The sequence below is a fragment of the Hippocampus guttulatus genome, chromosome 19 (genome assembly GCF_054856545.1).
Source record: "Hippocampus guttulatus isolate MCC_2025c chromosome 19, RoL_Hgut_1.0, whole genome shotgun sequence".
In the NCBI taxonomy this organism is placed as follows: domain Eukaryota; kingdom Metazoa; phylum Chordata; class Actinopteri; order Syngnathiformes; family Syngnathidae; genus Hippocampus; species Hippocampus guttulatus.
The window spans coordinates 2,192,811-2,207,182 of record NC_141279.1 but is presented as its reverse complement, the minus strand read 5'-3'; the positions used below and the strand labels follow the sequence as shown (position 1 = coordinate 2,207,182).

The window sequence follows — 14,372 nt, the reverse complement described above, 5'->3', positions numbered from 1 at the left end:
ACCCAGAGCAACTTATACCGTAGTGTATTTTTTTTTCTTCCTAATGAGGCATTTTTGGACTGATGCGATTTATACTTCTCTCCGTAAAATACGGTACTTGGCAATGTTTTTTTTTTCTCAATCAAATTGGCTTGTTAAAAACATTTTTCTCTGTGGTTTCTCAAATTTATGAGACTTTTTTTTTTTTACTGGGTTTTTAACATGTTCAACAAAACCATGCAGTACAACATTACACACAGGCATATTTTTGTTAGAACTGCAGCCGAGTAAACCATCTCTGAATCTGAGTTATGCTTTGTCTACATCCAGTCAAGCTTAGTGCTCCCTGACTTGGTGTGGAACAAAGTGTTACTCCACTAAAGGTGCATTTCATTTGATTTTAATTTTAATTCACTTGGTTGTGCACTATGAAAAATAAACAAAAACAAAAAAAATGATTGCTTAAAATACTACAATGTATACTAGCAGGAGTACGAAAGATGAACCGCGGTGCAGCGAGCTTCGCGATAATATAGAAGACAAAGTCGTGTCCCTATTTCTGCCACTGTTTCATGTGGTGTCTGTGATTCCAGATTACTTACATGCTACCTACAAGTCACACTTTGGTTCATTGAGGATAAACAAGCTTAGACACGCGAGTGTGTAAGAGAGCGAGAGAGATCGCTGCTTCGCTATTGCATGCCTGTAGTGTGCCCTGTGGTTAAGGAAAGCCTATACGACTTCTGTGACGACAAAATAAACCAAATTTTTGTCTAAAGTACTAGAATTATGTTCTTATTGTTGTCTCAAGGTGAGTCAGGGTTGGAGACTGCAGAAATGTGTAACTTTCTGCGAGGTCTTCTTCAAATGTGTACTTAGCACCAACTGGCATACTGCTCAGTTTATGCTTGATGATTTAATCAAACACGGTGATAATTATAATGTAGCTGTTGGTTTGCCCAACTAAGTAAACTTTGTCTTGGGTTTACCAGTTGCCAGGCTGTTTGAATGAGTTTTTGTGCTACTCTCGATACGGCATTCATGAAAATGGGGTTATGTCCTCTCAGGGGTTCAAGTACACGAAATATTTTTTCTGCGGGATTTGAGTCTCTCAAACTTTATGACATAATCCAAAAAGCTTTTATAAATAAAGGGAGGTAACTCTATTTGTCCTATTTTTTTTAATTGAATTAAAATTCTGTGTACCCTGTAATTCCTTGCATCAAGCTGAACTCTTCCAGCCTCTTTCATCATAGGCAGCACGATGTTATGTTAACAGCGTCTTATTATCAGCTTCTACTTTAAACTTTCCTGGGTGTCCCATGGATGGTTAAAACTCCCGAACATATAATCACTGGAGAGAATTTTTGGGATGCCCCGGGTCTGCAGTATGTCATCAAATGAACAAGCTATGGCTTGGTTAATGTGTCAACCGCAGCTCTGCCGCCAGAGCTGGATGACTGATGAAAGATATCGAGCAGACTAGGCTTGTATCATAATGTAGGCCGTTTTTGTATATAATGTTGAGACTGTATATTGTCAGATGTACTGCAGCTTAAACCTCTCCTCTCCGCAGAGCACAAAAGGATATCTCGAAAGTTATCAGAGTCGGTTGACGCATTCATATAGCGTGGTTCTTGTTTTATTATGCATTGTTTGTTGGCTGTTTCCAGATATTTTATGACTTGAACGCTAGCTATTGTTTGGGAACTTTTTGTCGTCATCATTTCTGCTAAAAATTGGCTGACTGCTGACATCCCCACCCTTGAACCACCGTGGCCAATTGTAAACCACCGAGTGATAATGAATGATTTGTATGGGATGCATTTTACAACACAAATTTGCTACATAATGCCGTCAGGTCAGGTTAGGTCAGCGGTCGGCAACCCAAAATGTTGAAAAAGCCATATTGGACAAAAAAAAACCCCCAAAACAAATATGTCTGGACCCACAAAAAATTAAAAGCCTTATAGTGCAGCCAACACGTGCTGTGCGTATCTATATTTGCTATATTAGCCCACTATCAAAATGACTAAATTGTCTTTTTCTCGATCAACCAACCTCCCGCGATCGACCCGTTTACTGCACACCTACGCATTCGCACGCACTTACACACGCATGCCAAAATGAGCAACAGCCATAACGGCCGCTACGATGAACGAGGCATGGGACATACTTTTGCAGCGTGTTAACTATCGTAGCTAACGTGTACCGTTTAAACATGCTTCTCTTGGCCCTCCGGATTCCCATTCTTTGCCAGTACCCTTGGTGAATTGTACATAAAACACTTTTTTTTTTTTATAACAACAGCCACCTGCCTGGCATCCCATCCTGGTAATAGAAACGTGTGTCGCAGGCTATGACGCAAATCTTCGTTGACAGAAATGTTGAAATTTCATACTTATTCTACACATTTTTACAGCATCGGAAAACGTTAAGAATGTTTGTATCATGTTTGTCCTCCTACAGAAACCATATTAAAACAAATAATTCCCTCCCCCATCTTTTTTCTTTTTCAAGAATTTTTGAAAAAGCTCCAAAGGAGCCACTAGGGCGGCGGTGACGAGCTGCATGCAGCTCCAGAGCCCCAGGTTGCCGACCCCCGGGTTAGGTCCTTGCATTTAATTTCACTCTGACACAACCTTTACAAGTTTAAGCACGATATGTATAGGCTCTTGGCAAGGCATGTGGTTGACACGTAGCAGACAGCGCCCGGTATTATAATCGAGTTTTGATCACACCCCGATTCAAACGATCAGGATCGTTATCCAGCTTCTGCCGAACTTGCGGAATAACTAATTTGAATCAGAGAACAGGGAGACATAAACATCCAGGATACCGGCCCTCAAGTACTGTAATTGCCCACTCCCGGTCTAAGATGTTTTTTTTGGGTGAGTGATCGAGCAGGTGTTGTCGTCATAATTGCTTGTTGAGCAAGGCTTAATGGAATTCACACATCTTTTGAAGTATCGGATGAAGTAAACCTGTGTTCAAACGAGTCCAGAAGTAGAATCCTGAGCATATGGTGAGATGTATTTTGTTTATTTTAAGTATGCCACCAGTAACTCGATTCATCACACGGGTTCTCGTTTGCCCCTGGCGAAACTGGGGAAAAAAAAAAAAAAGAGGCTCCTAAACATTTCATCAAACAGAGTTGATTACACTCAAAGCTCTGCTGGTTTGTGCGGCTTCGAAATGCAACGCAAGGGCAGCTGCAACATCTGGAGCCCAAAGGGCTTCTCGGATATTTACACCATCTCTCCGTCTCCCATCCCCCTCAGCTTGCACACTCTTACCAAGTTTTAATTATTACCTAAATGGCTCTCTTTTTTCTCTCTCTCTCTCTCCCTTTCCCTCGTTTACAGGCTAAGCCGATTTATGGTGGATGGTTGTGCTTGGCTCCTGAGGGAACTGACTTTGACAATCCGATGCAGCGTTCGCGGGTAAGTGCGTGCACTGTATTTGAAGGTTCATAAAATCCGATTTCAGCCGTGTTCTACACAAACGTCAAAGGTAAATCACAAGCCGATTTTGCTTTTTTTCCCCTCACAAATTAATTCCAACTGTGCAACTGTCACCATGATGAAACCATTGTGACGAGCACAAACATTTTTTTACAAAGTCACATTTGACAATTAGTGGTCATTGTGGTGAGTTTGTTCTCCTTCATTATTCCACCCTGTGTACACAGCAAAATAGTCCCCTGAGCACGATGCCACAGCCACCAAGCTCGGTAGTTGGTTCAGGGTTGTTTGGTAAGAAAGCCTCTTTGGCCATGTATCAGACTTTTTTTTTTAATGTGGCTAAATTGGATAGGTATCGATGCGGCTGCAGTATGGATGCTCAGGTGGCGCTCATCCGACCTATACGTCATCAAAAGCCAAAATATTAGGCACCATGAGGGCTGAATAATGCTGGGGGGGGGGGGGCAGAGCATTCACAATTGTTTTTACTTAAATGCAAATTTGGGAAGAGTAACACCACAAGGTCCATGTCGGGCCACCCTGAATCATGTTGTGCTGGGCCTGCCAGAACCGGCACTGGCCTTGTGTATTCCTGATGTAATACGATAAGCTTCAATGATTATTTCACGTGCAGCGTCTTTATAACTGGATTTAAGCCTTTAAGAAAATACTACTTCTGTGTAGTTTGCACTTTTTTTTGTTGTTGCTTTTTTTTCCAGAGGTTTTTTTCCCCCCAGTGTACAATCGAATCCAACATTTTTGGGTGCGTGTGCAGCACAGAAAAAAAGATGACAATGATCATTTATCAATTTCAGTGGAAAAAAGTCAGAATATTAAATAATATGACAAAAGCGAGAACATGTTGATTTCATTGTATTCATTTAAGAAATGTGTACTTGGCCCAGTCGAACCAGCATCAGGGAACTTTGGTGGTCCAACACATTCACTGTAACAGTATTAGTGTTTTTCAGGCCAAAAAAAACTGTTGAACAAATTATTTTGTTGGATAAGATAACCTATAATCACAATCACGAGTAACAAGTTATTCGGGCTCGGCCTTGTCAAGTTAAAATCTACTGCTGATCCAAAGCCATTATTATGTATGTCGTCATTTCAATAATATTCTAATTCCCCCCCCCCCCCCCTCCAACAGAAATGGCAACGGCGATTTTTCGTTCTGTACGAACATGGTTGTCTGCGCTTTGCCCTGGATGAATCAGTAAGTACTAAAACACCCATCTCGATAGAACCCAGATAAACAATGTTTGTGGTAGTGTGGAAAAAGTAGTCCTGACATGGGTTGCATGCCACAAACTGGCTGGTCAGGATTGAGTGGAAACACTGGGAGCTCACAGTTTGCGTAAAATGAATCAATTTTAAATATCTGGACTTTCTTGTACTAATGGGCCATGCTAAACCATTATCGAGTGTTAGTTTATGAACGTGTCTATGTTTAACCCTTTCAGGGACAGCGGTTACTACAGTGGACAGCTTCTCAGGTTCCAGGTTATCCATTATTTGTGCATGAAAGGGTTCAAATGAACGCACAGTTTCTTCATGGTCAGACTAGAAAATGTAGATGTTATGAAGTCACATTTGTGTGCCAGCGACAACAATAACGCATGCATGTTTCCACTCTGTTTCCAGTGACACCCAGGCCGGTGTGCAATTGTGTTTTCCTCTCATTGTAACAATGATTCCAAAACGAGCAAGCCTCATTGTCCTCGAGCCTTTTCATCTATTCCACAAAGCAGGAAAACTGGGTCAGGAAAATGGCTGCTTCGTGCTCTGGACCCCTAAGATAGGAAGTCTCCAAATCCTCCGAGCGCATATAACGGCACATTTAATGGTCTATTTGTCATCAGGTTCATCCGTGTTTACCCAATGACTCAGTCCTCCATTGGGACCAGTTGAGATTTCTTACACCACACCCATCCACAGTTTTTTTTTTTGGATTATATCATTTATTGCTCTTCATCAACTTTCATCGATGTTCTGCATAGCAAAGATGATAGTAGAAATGATTATGCTTTGACAGTTAATAGTGGGGTCGCTGGAAGGATCGATAGAGAATCTTTAGCCATCCTGTGAGAGAAAATTGCAAAGGCTTACCGTATTTTCCGGACTATAAGTCACAGTTATTTTCACATTGAACCGCAAGAGGGCGCTCTAGGCCTGTGTTGACGATGAGTCTTGACGTAAGCGACGTAGAAGAGGAAGCGCCGTATCTTCTACCTCTGGAGTTGGCGGAGTTGTTGAAAACTGACACAGAGGATGAAGATTTCATTGGATTTAGGGATTTGGAGTGACACACTGCTGGTTTGGGAAACGTGTTAGCATGTTCTTTATGCTTTAGTTATCTGAATAACTCTTAATATGTTACGTGAACATCCCAGGCACGTTCTCCGTTCGTTGTTTATGCGTCATGTAACATTGGCGTATCGTACAATCATTCAGCCTGTTGTTCTCTACTTTTATTTTCATTTTAAAATGTTTTCCTGCTTTAAAATGCTTCTCCTGGCACTCCATATTTTCATTCTTTGCCAGTGCCATCGGTGAGTTGCAGATGAAACGAACTGATTGAGAATTAAAAAAAAAAAAGTATTTTTTAATGTAATTTTACTTTTTAAATACGACTTTGTAAAAGTGAAACTGATAGGATTCTTAGGGGGTGCAGTGTACACTAGCAATCGCGGTTGGGCACCCCCGCTGTAAATGACAAAATAAATCCCGATCGACGCAAGCATCTTACTTTGCGGAGGAAAAGAAGCAGCATGCCCCCAGTAGCAAAGAAAAAAAGGAAATCTAATGATGGATGGACTACAGATGGAAATTGTCTTTCTGCTCTTGTAAATCTGGTGCAAGTCTCTCTTGATAGATTTTAATATTAATGTTCTGTTTGTACAAATTGCCCATAAACTTGAAGAAAAATCCACAATATAAAGACGTGCCGATATATCATACAATAGATGTTTCATAGCGTCCAAATCACGTAGTAGGGATCACTCCAAAACAATACCGTAACTTAGTTTTGTGGAGCACCAGCTTGAAGTTGACCTTTCGCCCTCTCCGAATCAGTCAAATGTCGCATCTCGATTCTTGCAGCAGACCGCAACTCACCACTATAACGGGACCCGGCGACCATGATTTTTATTTAGTGGACAGCAGAAAGATCGAGAGTCGTAGAGTTCTGTTCATGTTCTTTTAATCTGGTTTCATCAAGGAATTTACTCCACCAAGGCTCGTTTGTCATAGCTTGTTTTACCCAAAGCCAGGTCGGAGGAGTGCCTTGTTTAGATTGTCAGTGGTTTGAACATCTGTATCATTTTACAGATTAAAGGTCGATGACATCACCTGTTATTTTTCAGCCGGTCGATAGCAGTACGCGAACTGAAGCAATGACCTCTTTCAAAACCCCAGTCTTTTTCACAACGAATGGAAGGAAAGATGCTCTCCCGGTGAAAGCAGCATTCCTCTCCCACTGCCCTTATTTGGTCACTGTAGTGAGCCGACAGCCCCCAGCGTGCAAGGGAAAAAAAAAGGGAGTTCGAGCCCCTCGAAACCACAGAAGAAAACGTTCAATATGCTTCAGACCTGGACATTCCGCACATGGCCTGCCGCAGCGAGCAGCTCAGCTGATGCTCGGGTGCTCATGTAACAGAAATGTTCAGAATAATGTCAGTGCATCGTATTCACAAATTCGGATCATAAACGTGACGGTCCGTTTCTGTCATGAACATTACTGTGAGGCCACCATATTAAAAAACAAACAAAAAAAAAAACAGTGTTCTGTCCACAGCCTGATTTGGTTGACGCTTGAGACTTGCCTTTGGCTCAGCCTGTAAAAGTGTCCTGCAGGATTTATCATTGATGGATTGGAGACACCGTTTTAAAGGCAAGCCTTGGTTACGTTTCTTCATGCAGTCTTAATCACTTTTTATGTCTTTTTTTTTTTTTAACCTTTCAGTCTGGCTGCAATGATAACAAATTAAAAATATATATGTCATTTCATCAACTTTACAGTAGTTTACTTGGTAGTTGTGAAAAGAGAGTTTTAATACCAAGTTAGACTGAATACTTAAAAAGTACTTAGGATTTTTTTTATCTTCTTCCTCTTTTGATGTTCTTTTATTTTATTCATCTTTTGTTTAGGTTTTTGGCCAATGGCCGACATTCGCCACACTACTGCACGTAAACGTCCATATAAACTGACACGCACAATGAATTATTCATTACTTTTTTTTTTTTTTTTGCATTGATTACTTACACCACAGGTGTCAAACTCAAGGCCCGGGGGCCAGATCTGGCCCACCAAATCATTTTATGTGGCCCCCAAAAGCAGATCACACATGTCAACTTCCATGATGCTTTCTAAAATGTCTACCAAAAATTTTAACTCTCATATGTTATAAATAAGACAGATATTCTAAGCATTTTCTGTTACCAACCCCCTCATGACAGGAACTTAAACAGGAGTATAATCAACCGTTATTCTTGATTTCTCTATATGGTTTCAGTCATAACGGCCCTCCAAGGGAAACGGTAACTAAAATGTGGCCCGCAACAAAAATTAGTTTGACATCCCTGACTTACGCAATGAACGGTCAAAAATTGTGCTGATTTTGTTGAGTTTATTATTGATATTTTGAAGCAATTGAGGCAAAACTGCTTTGTTGCAACCATCAGAGGTGCTGTCGATTTAGGCTTAACTATTTTAAAGATAGTTTATCATTAATTTTTCTAAGCTTTGGTCAATGGCTCTCCAATGGCCATTTGTGATATGTTTAGTGTGGCTGTCATTTTCTGTGGTGCGTGATAATATCTTTTCAAGAAGCAGTAAGCAAGTTTGTGTCTACTTTGCAGCGTTGTGAATTTCATTTGTGAAAAGGGTGAAAACCAACCACAAAATGGCAGCGCACGCGATGGAGATACACTCTTCCCCTGACTTAGTTGAACTGAAGTCTTCCATACACTTGACAGCTACCGCTACTTCTTTTCAGGCTCGACTGTTTCTTTCAAGTACAGGAAATTCTTCCATAGGGTCGGAGTTCTAAAGAGGCGGTGTGTAATTGCCATATTTGGCAGCCCCCAGGGGGGTTTCAGGCAGATCTTAATAAAGCTTGATCTGTGTTCAGTGGCCTTAAAAGGAGCTGAAAAGCGACCCAGCACCTGTTTTACATCTGTAGCCGCCATAACCCGACAAAGCCTGATAACAGAGCCGCAGGATTTTCGAGCAGACTCACAGAAAGGTTGTTGGGTTTGGTGCTATCATCCCAAACATTACGTTTATCGTATTATCCTGTTCCACCAAAACATCGATGTGTCAAAACAGTTGGCAGTTTGGTTGACTGGATCTTTGTTGGCAAGTTTTCGAGGCTCCCGTACTGTAGAATGTTTTAAAAGCAGACCCAATGATCACACTCCCAAAGCAGCTTTATTTTGGCGTCCCCCCTCCCTATTTGTGCCACAGTTGAAATGAGTTGTGCGGTTGCCGTGGTAATCTGATGATAAGAGACGCAAATGTGATTTATCCTGACATCTGCTCGTGAAAATGAAAAGACTGATGAAAAATGAAACATTCTGTGACCCCGAAGCATGCTTTCTTTAAAATGTGTATTTTTCATAGTTATCACTACTGTTGGCCAGGCGTCCCTTCCTGGCCCAGTTCTTGTTTCAACTATTTCCATATTTGTTCATGTTTTCTTTTATATTTTGGGGGGGGCATCCAGTGATAAAATGTCAACTTAGTCGGCATTCTTATTGGCTTACCAAACACAACAGTGACCGTTTGCTTGTTTGTTCTCCTTTAGCCAAGTACACTGCCTCAGGGCACAGTGAATATGAACCTATGTATGGATGTCGTCGACGCGGAACCGAAGACTGGCCAGAAGAACTCCTTGTGCATAATCACCCCAGAACAGGAGTACTTCATCAGGGGGGAGAATAAAGAGATCATTAATGGGTATGTTGTTTTGGTGTCTCTGTTCGGAGGTGTAAAAATCACACTTGTCAATCGTCCATTCAGGTGGACTGAGCAGCTCGTTGTGTATCCCCGCACCAATAAGCAGAACCAGAAGAAGAAGCGTAAGGTGGAGCCTACAACCTCCCAGGTAGGCCTCCTCACTCTCGATGTAGCACTTTCTTGGCAAACGGACAACTGATTTGGTGATACAGTTGCTGCTTTCATTTCCATAACAAACAAGTCTTGCTTTTATATACCCGCCTCCCGACAGGAGCCAGGGCCAGCCAAGGTAGCAGTGACTGGCTCAGGTATCCCAGAGGCAGAGAAAGTTCCAGATTCCAGTTCCATCATCTGGCAGGAAGAGCTCAACCAAAGAGAGGCTGAAGGGGCCACAGTATGGGCCCCTGCTGAGCTGCCTTTAGGCTCCCCACCGCCACACCCAACAGGCAAAAATAACACATTTTAAGATGTTGCATGTGATATATAAAGATGTCCTCAAAGCGTGAAGGTAGCTTTGTTTGCTGTGGTACTATGACAGTCCAGTGGACCCCCGCAATTTGCAGGGGCTCGGAACTGAACCGGCCTGCGAACGGAGACAATCCACATATAATTGACAGCCATGAAAGAAAAATTAGTGGATGCCGGTGCACTGTATTTTCTTTCAAACTGAGTTCTGCAATGAATTAATTTTGAACCGTAAAGTGAAATTCCACTTTATTGTTATTATTATCATTGGTTTTATGAGCCCATGTACAAACAGTCGTGACAGAAACATTGCGGCAGCGTCTCACAGCGCTTCCGGCTTGCACTATGAATGCACGTTCAACACTTTCATGCACCCTGTAACCTGAGAACACAATAAGCTGTCCACTGCAGTAACCGCTGTCCCCGAAAGGGTTAATAAGTCCGGCAACTTCATCATGCGGTGTCAAGCTAAAACAGCTAATCTAGAGGACATTCATCTCAAGTTCGGCCTGTCTGGCAACATCTGCTCTCCGCGACGTGTTTCTGTTTTCCGTCTTAGCAAAAGCTATCGAATTGGCCTCAATGTTCCAGAGGGGAGTATACAAAGTGCTCATCAAATCGTGGTTCCAGTTGGAATACAAATATTGACGTGTTTTCTCTTCACTTCTTGTTCTCTGTGTTTGCTCTCATCATACACCTACCCTGTTATACCCTTCCCGTACCCTCTGAGCATTTCTTGCATACGGAGCATTCTGTTTTGTAAATATGGACTCGAATTGCAGAAGAAAGGTCATGATCAACAGCCTGCAGTTTTAAACGAACAACATTCTGTCCTGGCAGATAGCACAGAGTCCTAAATTACTGGCAATATCTTCACCGGTGATCAAGTTGGTTTGATTCCCGGTGACAAGGTGTTCATTGATTCATTTTTGTAGGTGAATGTCGACAGGGGTCTGACGCAGGCTCAGTGAATGGCGACGAAGTGGATCAGGGTAGCCTGGCCCTGCACGGTTCTGTGCCGCAGCCGCCCAGTGACCTCCTTTCCCCGACAGGCTCTTGTTCCAGCCTGGGCGGTGTACCCCGCTGCCTTTCTCCTGCTCCCAGTGACCCCTTCCCCTCTGGCAGCTCACTGCTATCTAATGGCTCACACATCAGTGGCTCGGTCAGCTCCCTGGACTCCGATGCCAGCGGCAGCACAGTGACCAGCACTGAGAGTCACCCGGCCCCCCAGAGAGGGAACCACTCGTACAGCCACCACGACACGCCTCGATCCCGAAGGCTGGAAGCAGAAGCGAGAAAGGCAGAGAAGAGGAGCCGGTTTAGGAGCCCTGAAAGGCACGAGAGGGAGGCTGTTCTCAGCCCCGAGAGGAGGTCAGTGTCCTCTTCTTCCCTCTGCACATTTTCGACAGCAGGAACTCTGGGCACTCGCCAGGAACTGTAAACACCCCTCCCATCTTTTTTCCGTTGCAGTGTATCCACTGCATCAACAGATGAGTTTGATTAATTGATTGAGTCTTTGATAGATGCTGTCAAGTCAATTGGACGAGTTAATTACGCACATATGCACTGAAAAGCACAGTCCTGGCCCAAAAGACAATAGAATCTTTTCGGCCCTCCAAAAAGTCCCACAGCCGCTGTTGCCATGGTGGCAGAGTGGCTCAATGTCCTGTGATTCTTACCGTAACTTTAAATGTGCTCTTAAATGACCATCATGACTTACTGGCTATTGATGATTCCGTATAACAAGAAATAATGAATAATGAGATGCTTTGTGTCTGTTAAAATGTGTTGAGTAATGCGCCTTTTCATTTCAATTGGGCCTCAGTTTTTTTTTTAACTATCAAATTAATAGTATACAGTACGATACAGTGAAACTCCTCTACAACGAAATCATGTTTGCAGCAAGAAATCTTTCACAACGGGGGGGGTTTTCACTGTCGCAAATTTGATGTCAGATGTAAACACACACACACACACAAAAACACATGTGTACTCTTTATTTTTATTCCAATAGTGCATAAGTATGAGCATACACTTAATATAGTCAGTGTAGAAAGAAAAAAAGGGAAAGAAATTGCGAAATTTACGATCAGCATTCACTTTCACTTACATCAATTTCTTGGATAATGTATTTTATTTTGCTTCCTCCGTCTTTCATTGTGATCACTTTTACCCTCTCTTCCAGCGTCAGAGCTCTTCTTGTCTTAGCTGCTTTTTGTAGCAATCTTAGCAATGCAACGTTTTTGCTGCGTCTGAAACTAACAATAACAAATACTTCCTGGACTACTGCGCATGTGTAAACCAGTGTGGTGGTTGCTGTTGCTGTTTCCGAACAAAGCAGTAGAGGTTGCTGTTGAATTAGACTTTGTTGTAGTGAATCTCGTCGCGAGGCAAGAGCAGAGAAAAAGATTTTGTATAACGCAACAGGGTTTTTTTCATTGCATGGGGGGCAGGAAAGTGGGAATACAATACAATAATGGTGTTAATGCATGAAGATTTTTTCACACTAAGGGGTATTTTCGCCCATGTAGGTTTAGTTGTAGAGGAGTTTCACTGTAGTTAGTTTCACAAATGACAATTATTTGTGCTTTGTTGGTTGACATTTTGGTGTCTTGATGGTGGATCTATTGTGGCAACATGTGGCCTCGTGTGTCTAGTTGGAACTGAGTGGGACATGGGTGCCTTGCGTGAAAAGTACAATGTAATTCTGTTTGCAGGCATTTAGAAGTGGTATCTTTAGCTCGGCACTCCCCTCACTGTCTTTACCAACAGTTCTAGTATTTAATGGAACCCGAGCCACATTATATAACTGCACCATTTCAATGATTTGCCGATTTACCCTGAGCTAGGATTAAAGCGCAGACACATGAACTGTTGTGGTTTTACGTGGACAGGAATATAAATGACTGGATTGTTGTATCAAGTAAATTAAAGACGCACAAGGGTTGTGAGCATCCCTATTACGCTGGTTTCTCGGAAAGACTTGTTTTTGCAGCCTATTCTTTTATCAGCAGTTACGTCATTGACTGTAAGCATGGAATATAAATCCACACTGTGTACTTTCCATTCAGTAATCTGCCTCGTGGAGAGTTTTAAGTCTCACACCCACTTACACACATTACAGACAGCAGTTTTTTAAACAAACCGGGGGGGGGGGGGGGGTCATCATTTTCTTCCCAGAGTCGGTTTCCTGCTCAATTTAACCCCTGTCTATGCTTAGCGAGGTCAGATTAAATTCTTATTCCTCATTTCCTGCCAGCTTTCTAATCGAGGCATTAATATCTGAAAACAAAAGGAGCAAATTAAAAACTCTGTTTTACGCACTTCCTCCCCTTAACTTTGAATTCCTGATTACATTCTTTGCATATTTGATTTATTTTCTGTTTTATAAAGCCACCACGCTGCCTACCTCCTTATTTCATGCTGTTTTGTGGGACACGTACAAAATTGAACATGAGTTCCACGCCTTCATCATTCTTCTCAAAAGCTCCCTTTTCGCAAGCTCGTAAGAGAATCGTACATTTTGCTTTACTTGTTTTCTTTCTTGTAGCCATATGTACCTTTCCATATTTTAATAGTGCATTTTCGCAAGACTGGCCATCATCATAGTTTCTGTGTATAATTTCCAATTTACTTGGGATGGGCCCTGGCGCCACAGTAACAATTTATTTTGCTGCTGGACAACCGAGACTATGCTTCATATGGACTAAAATACAATTTGTGTCTCAACTCGGCATTTGTGGGGGCAGTTGTACACCAAAAGCTTCAACTGGTTTTCCAACTTCTAAGCACAATATTAGGAAAATGAACACATTATCCTTCACACACTATACGGCACACCAAAAATAGTTAATATTCACTCGTTTAGATCTGTCAGTCTGTGTTGCTTCAGTAATAACGGGATGTTGTTTTTCCTTGACCTCTTTAAAACTTGACGTGAATGTTGAATGTTGATTCACAGTCGCTCTGGCGTGATTGAGAAGTTGGAGGCCCTCGAGCTTGAGAATGCAGAGAAAATGGAGGTGGAAGAGTCGGGCAGGAGTGGAGCCAGACAAGGCCGCAGTGAGCACAGGCGTTTCCACAGAGAGGTATAATACTTTCTGCGTGCACACATTTACGTGAGCATGTTGGAGAGAATACTGCCAGCATTGTAAAGCAATTTACGATATATACAGAGAGGCTTGTAAAGTGTTTATTATTCGTTTTTGTTTTTATTAACAATGTCGCATCAGGACATAGATCAGCATAAGACATGCCGAATATGTTTTTTTGGGGGGGTGGCAATCCTATTATATTTCACTTCATCTTCCTAATGTTTTTCTTTGCCTTGTCTTCCCGCCATCTTTTTTTTTTCATCCTGTCCTGTCTTTTTTTTTTGGTTTGTGGTTCAAAGATCATCCGCATGTGCTGTCTTCATTTCCAGTTTGTATTCTGTGGTGGGATTCCCCTGGTGATTGTGCTTCCTTTTCCCACCATGACCCCCCTGCCCCCATCCCCCAATG

General features: G+C 42.2%; 1 protein-coding gene across 3 annotated transcripts in view; it reads left to right on the top strand.

Moving 5' to 3' along the window:
- The window catches only part of mpripb (myosin phosphatase Rho interacting protein b), a 38,936-nt gene that overhangs the window by 4,988 nt on the left and 19,576 nt on the right, over nucleotides 1-14,372 (top strand). For all 3 annotated transcript variants that reach the window (XM_086138143.1, XM_086138144.1, XM_086138145.1), the window contains exons 2-8: nucleotides 3,345-3,422; nucleotides 4,597-4,662; nucleotides 9,254-9,405; nucleotides 9,469-9,553; nucleotides 9,677-9,851; nucleotides 10,806-11,241; nucleotides 13,832-13,958. In XM_086138143.1, coding sequence (XP_085994269.1) covers nucleotides 3,345-3,422; nucleotides 4,597-4,662; nucleotides 9,254-9,405; nucleotides 9,469-9,553; nucleotides 9,677-9,851; nucleotides 10,806-11,241; nucleotides 13,832-13,958 — 1,119 coding nt within the window. The remainder of the gene's footprint in view (nucleotides 1-3,344; nucleotides 3,423-4,596; nucleotides 4,663-9,253; nucleotides 9,406-9,468; nucleotides 9,554-9,676; nucleotides 9,852-10,805; nucleotides 11,242-13,831; nucleotides 13,959-14,372) is intronic.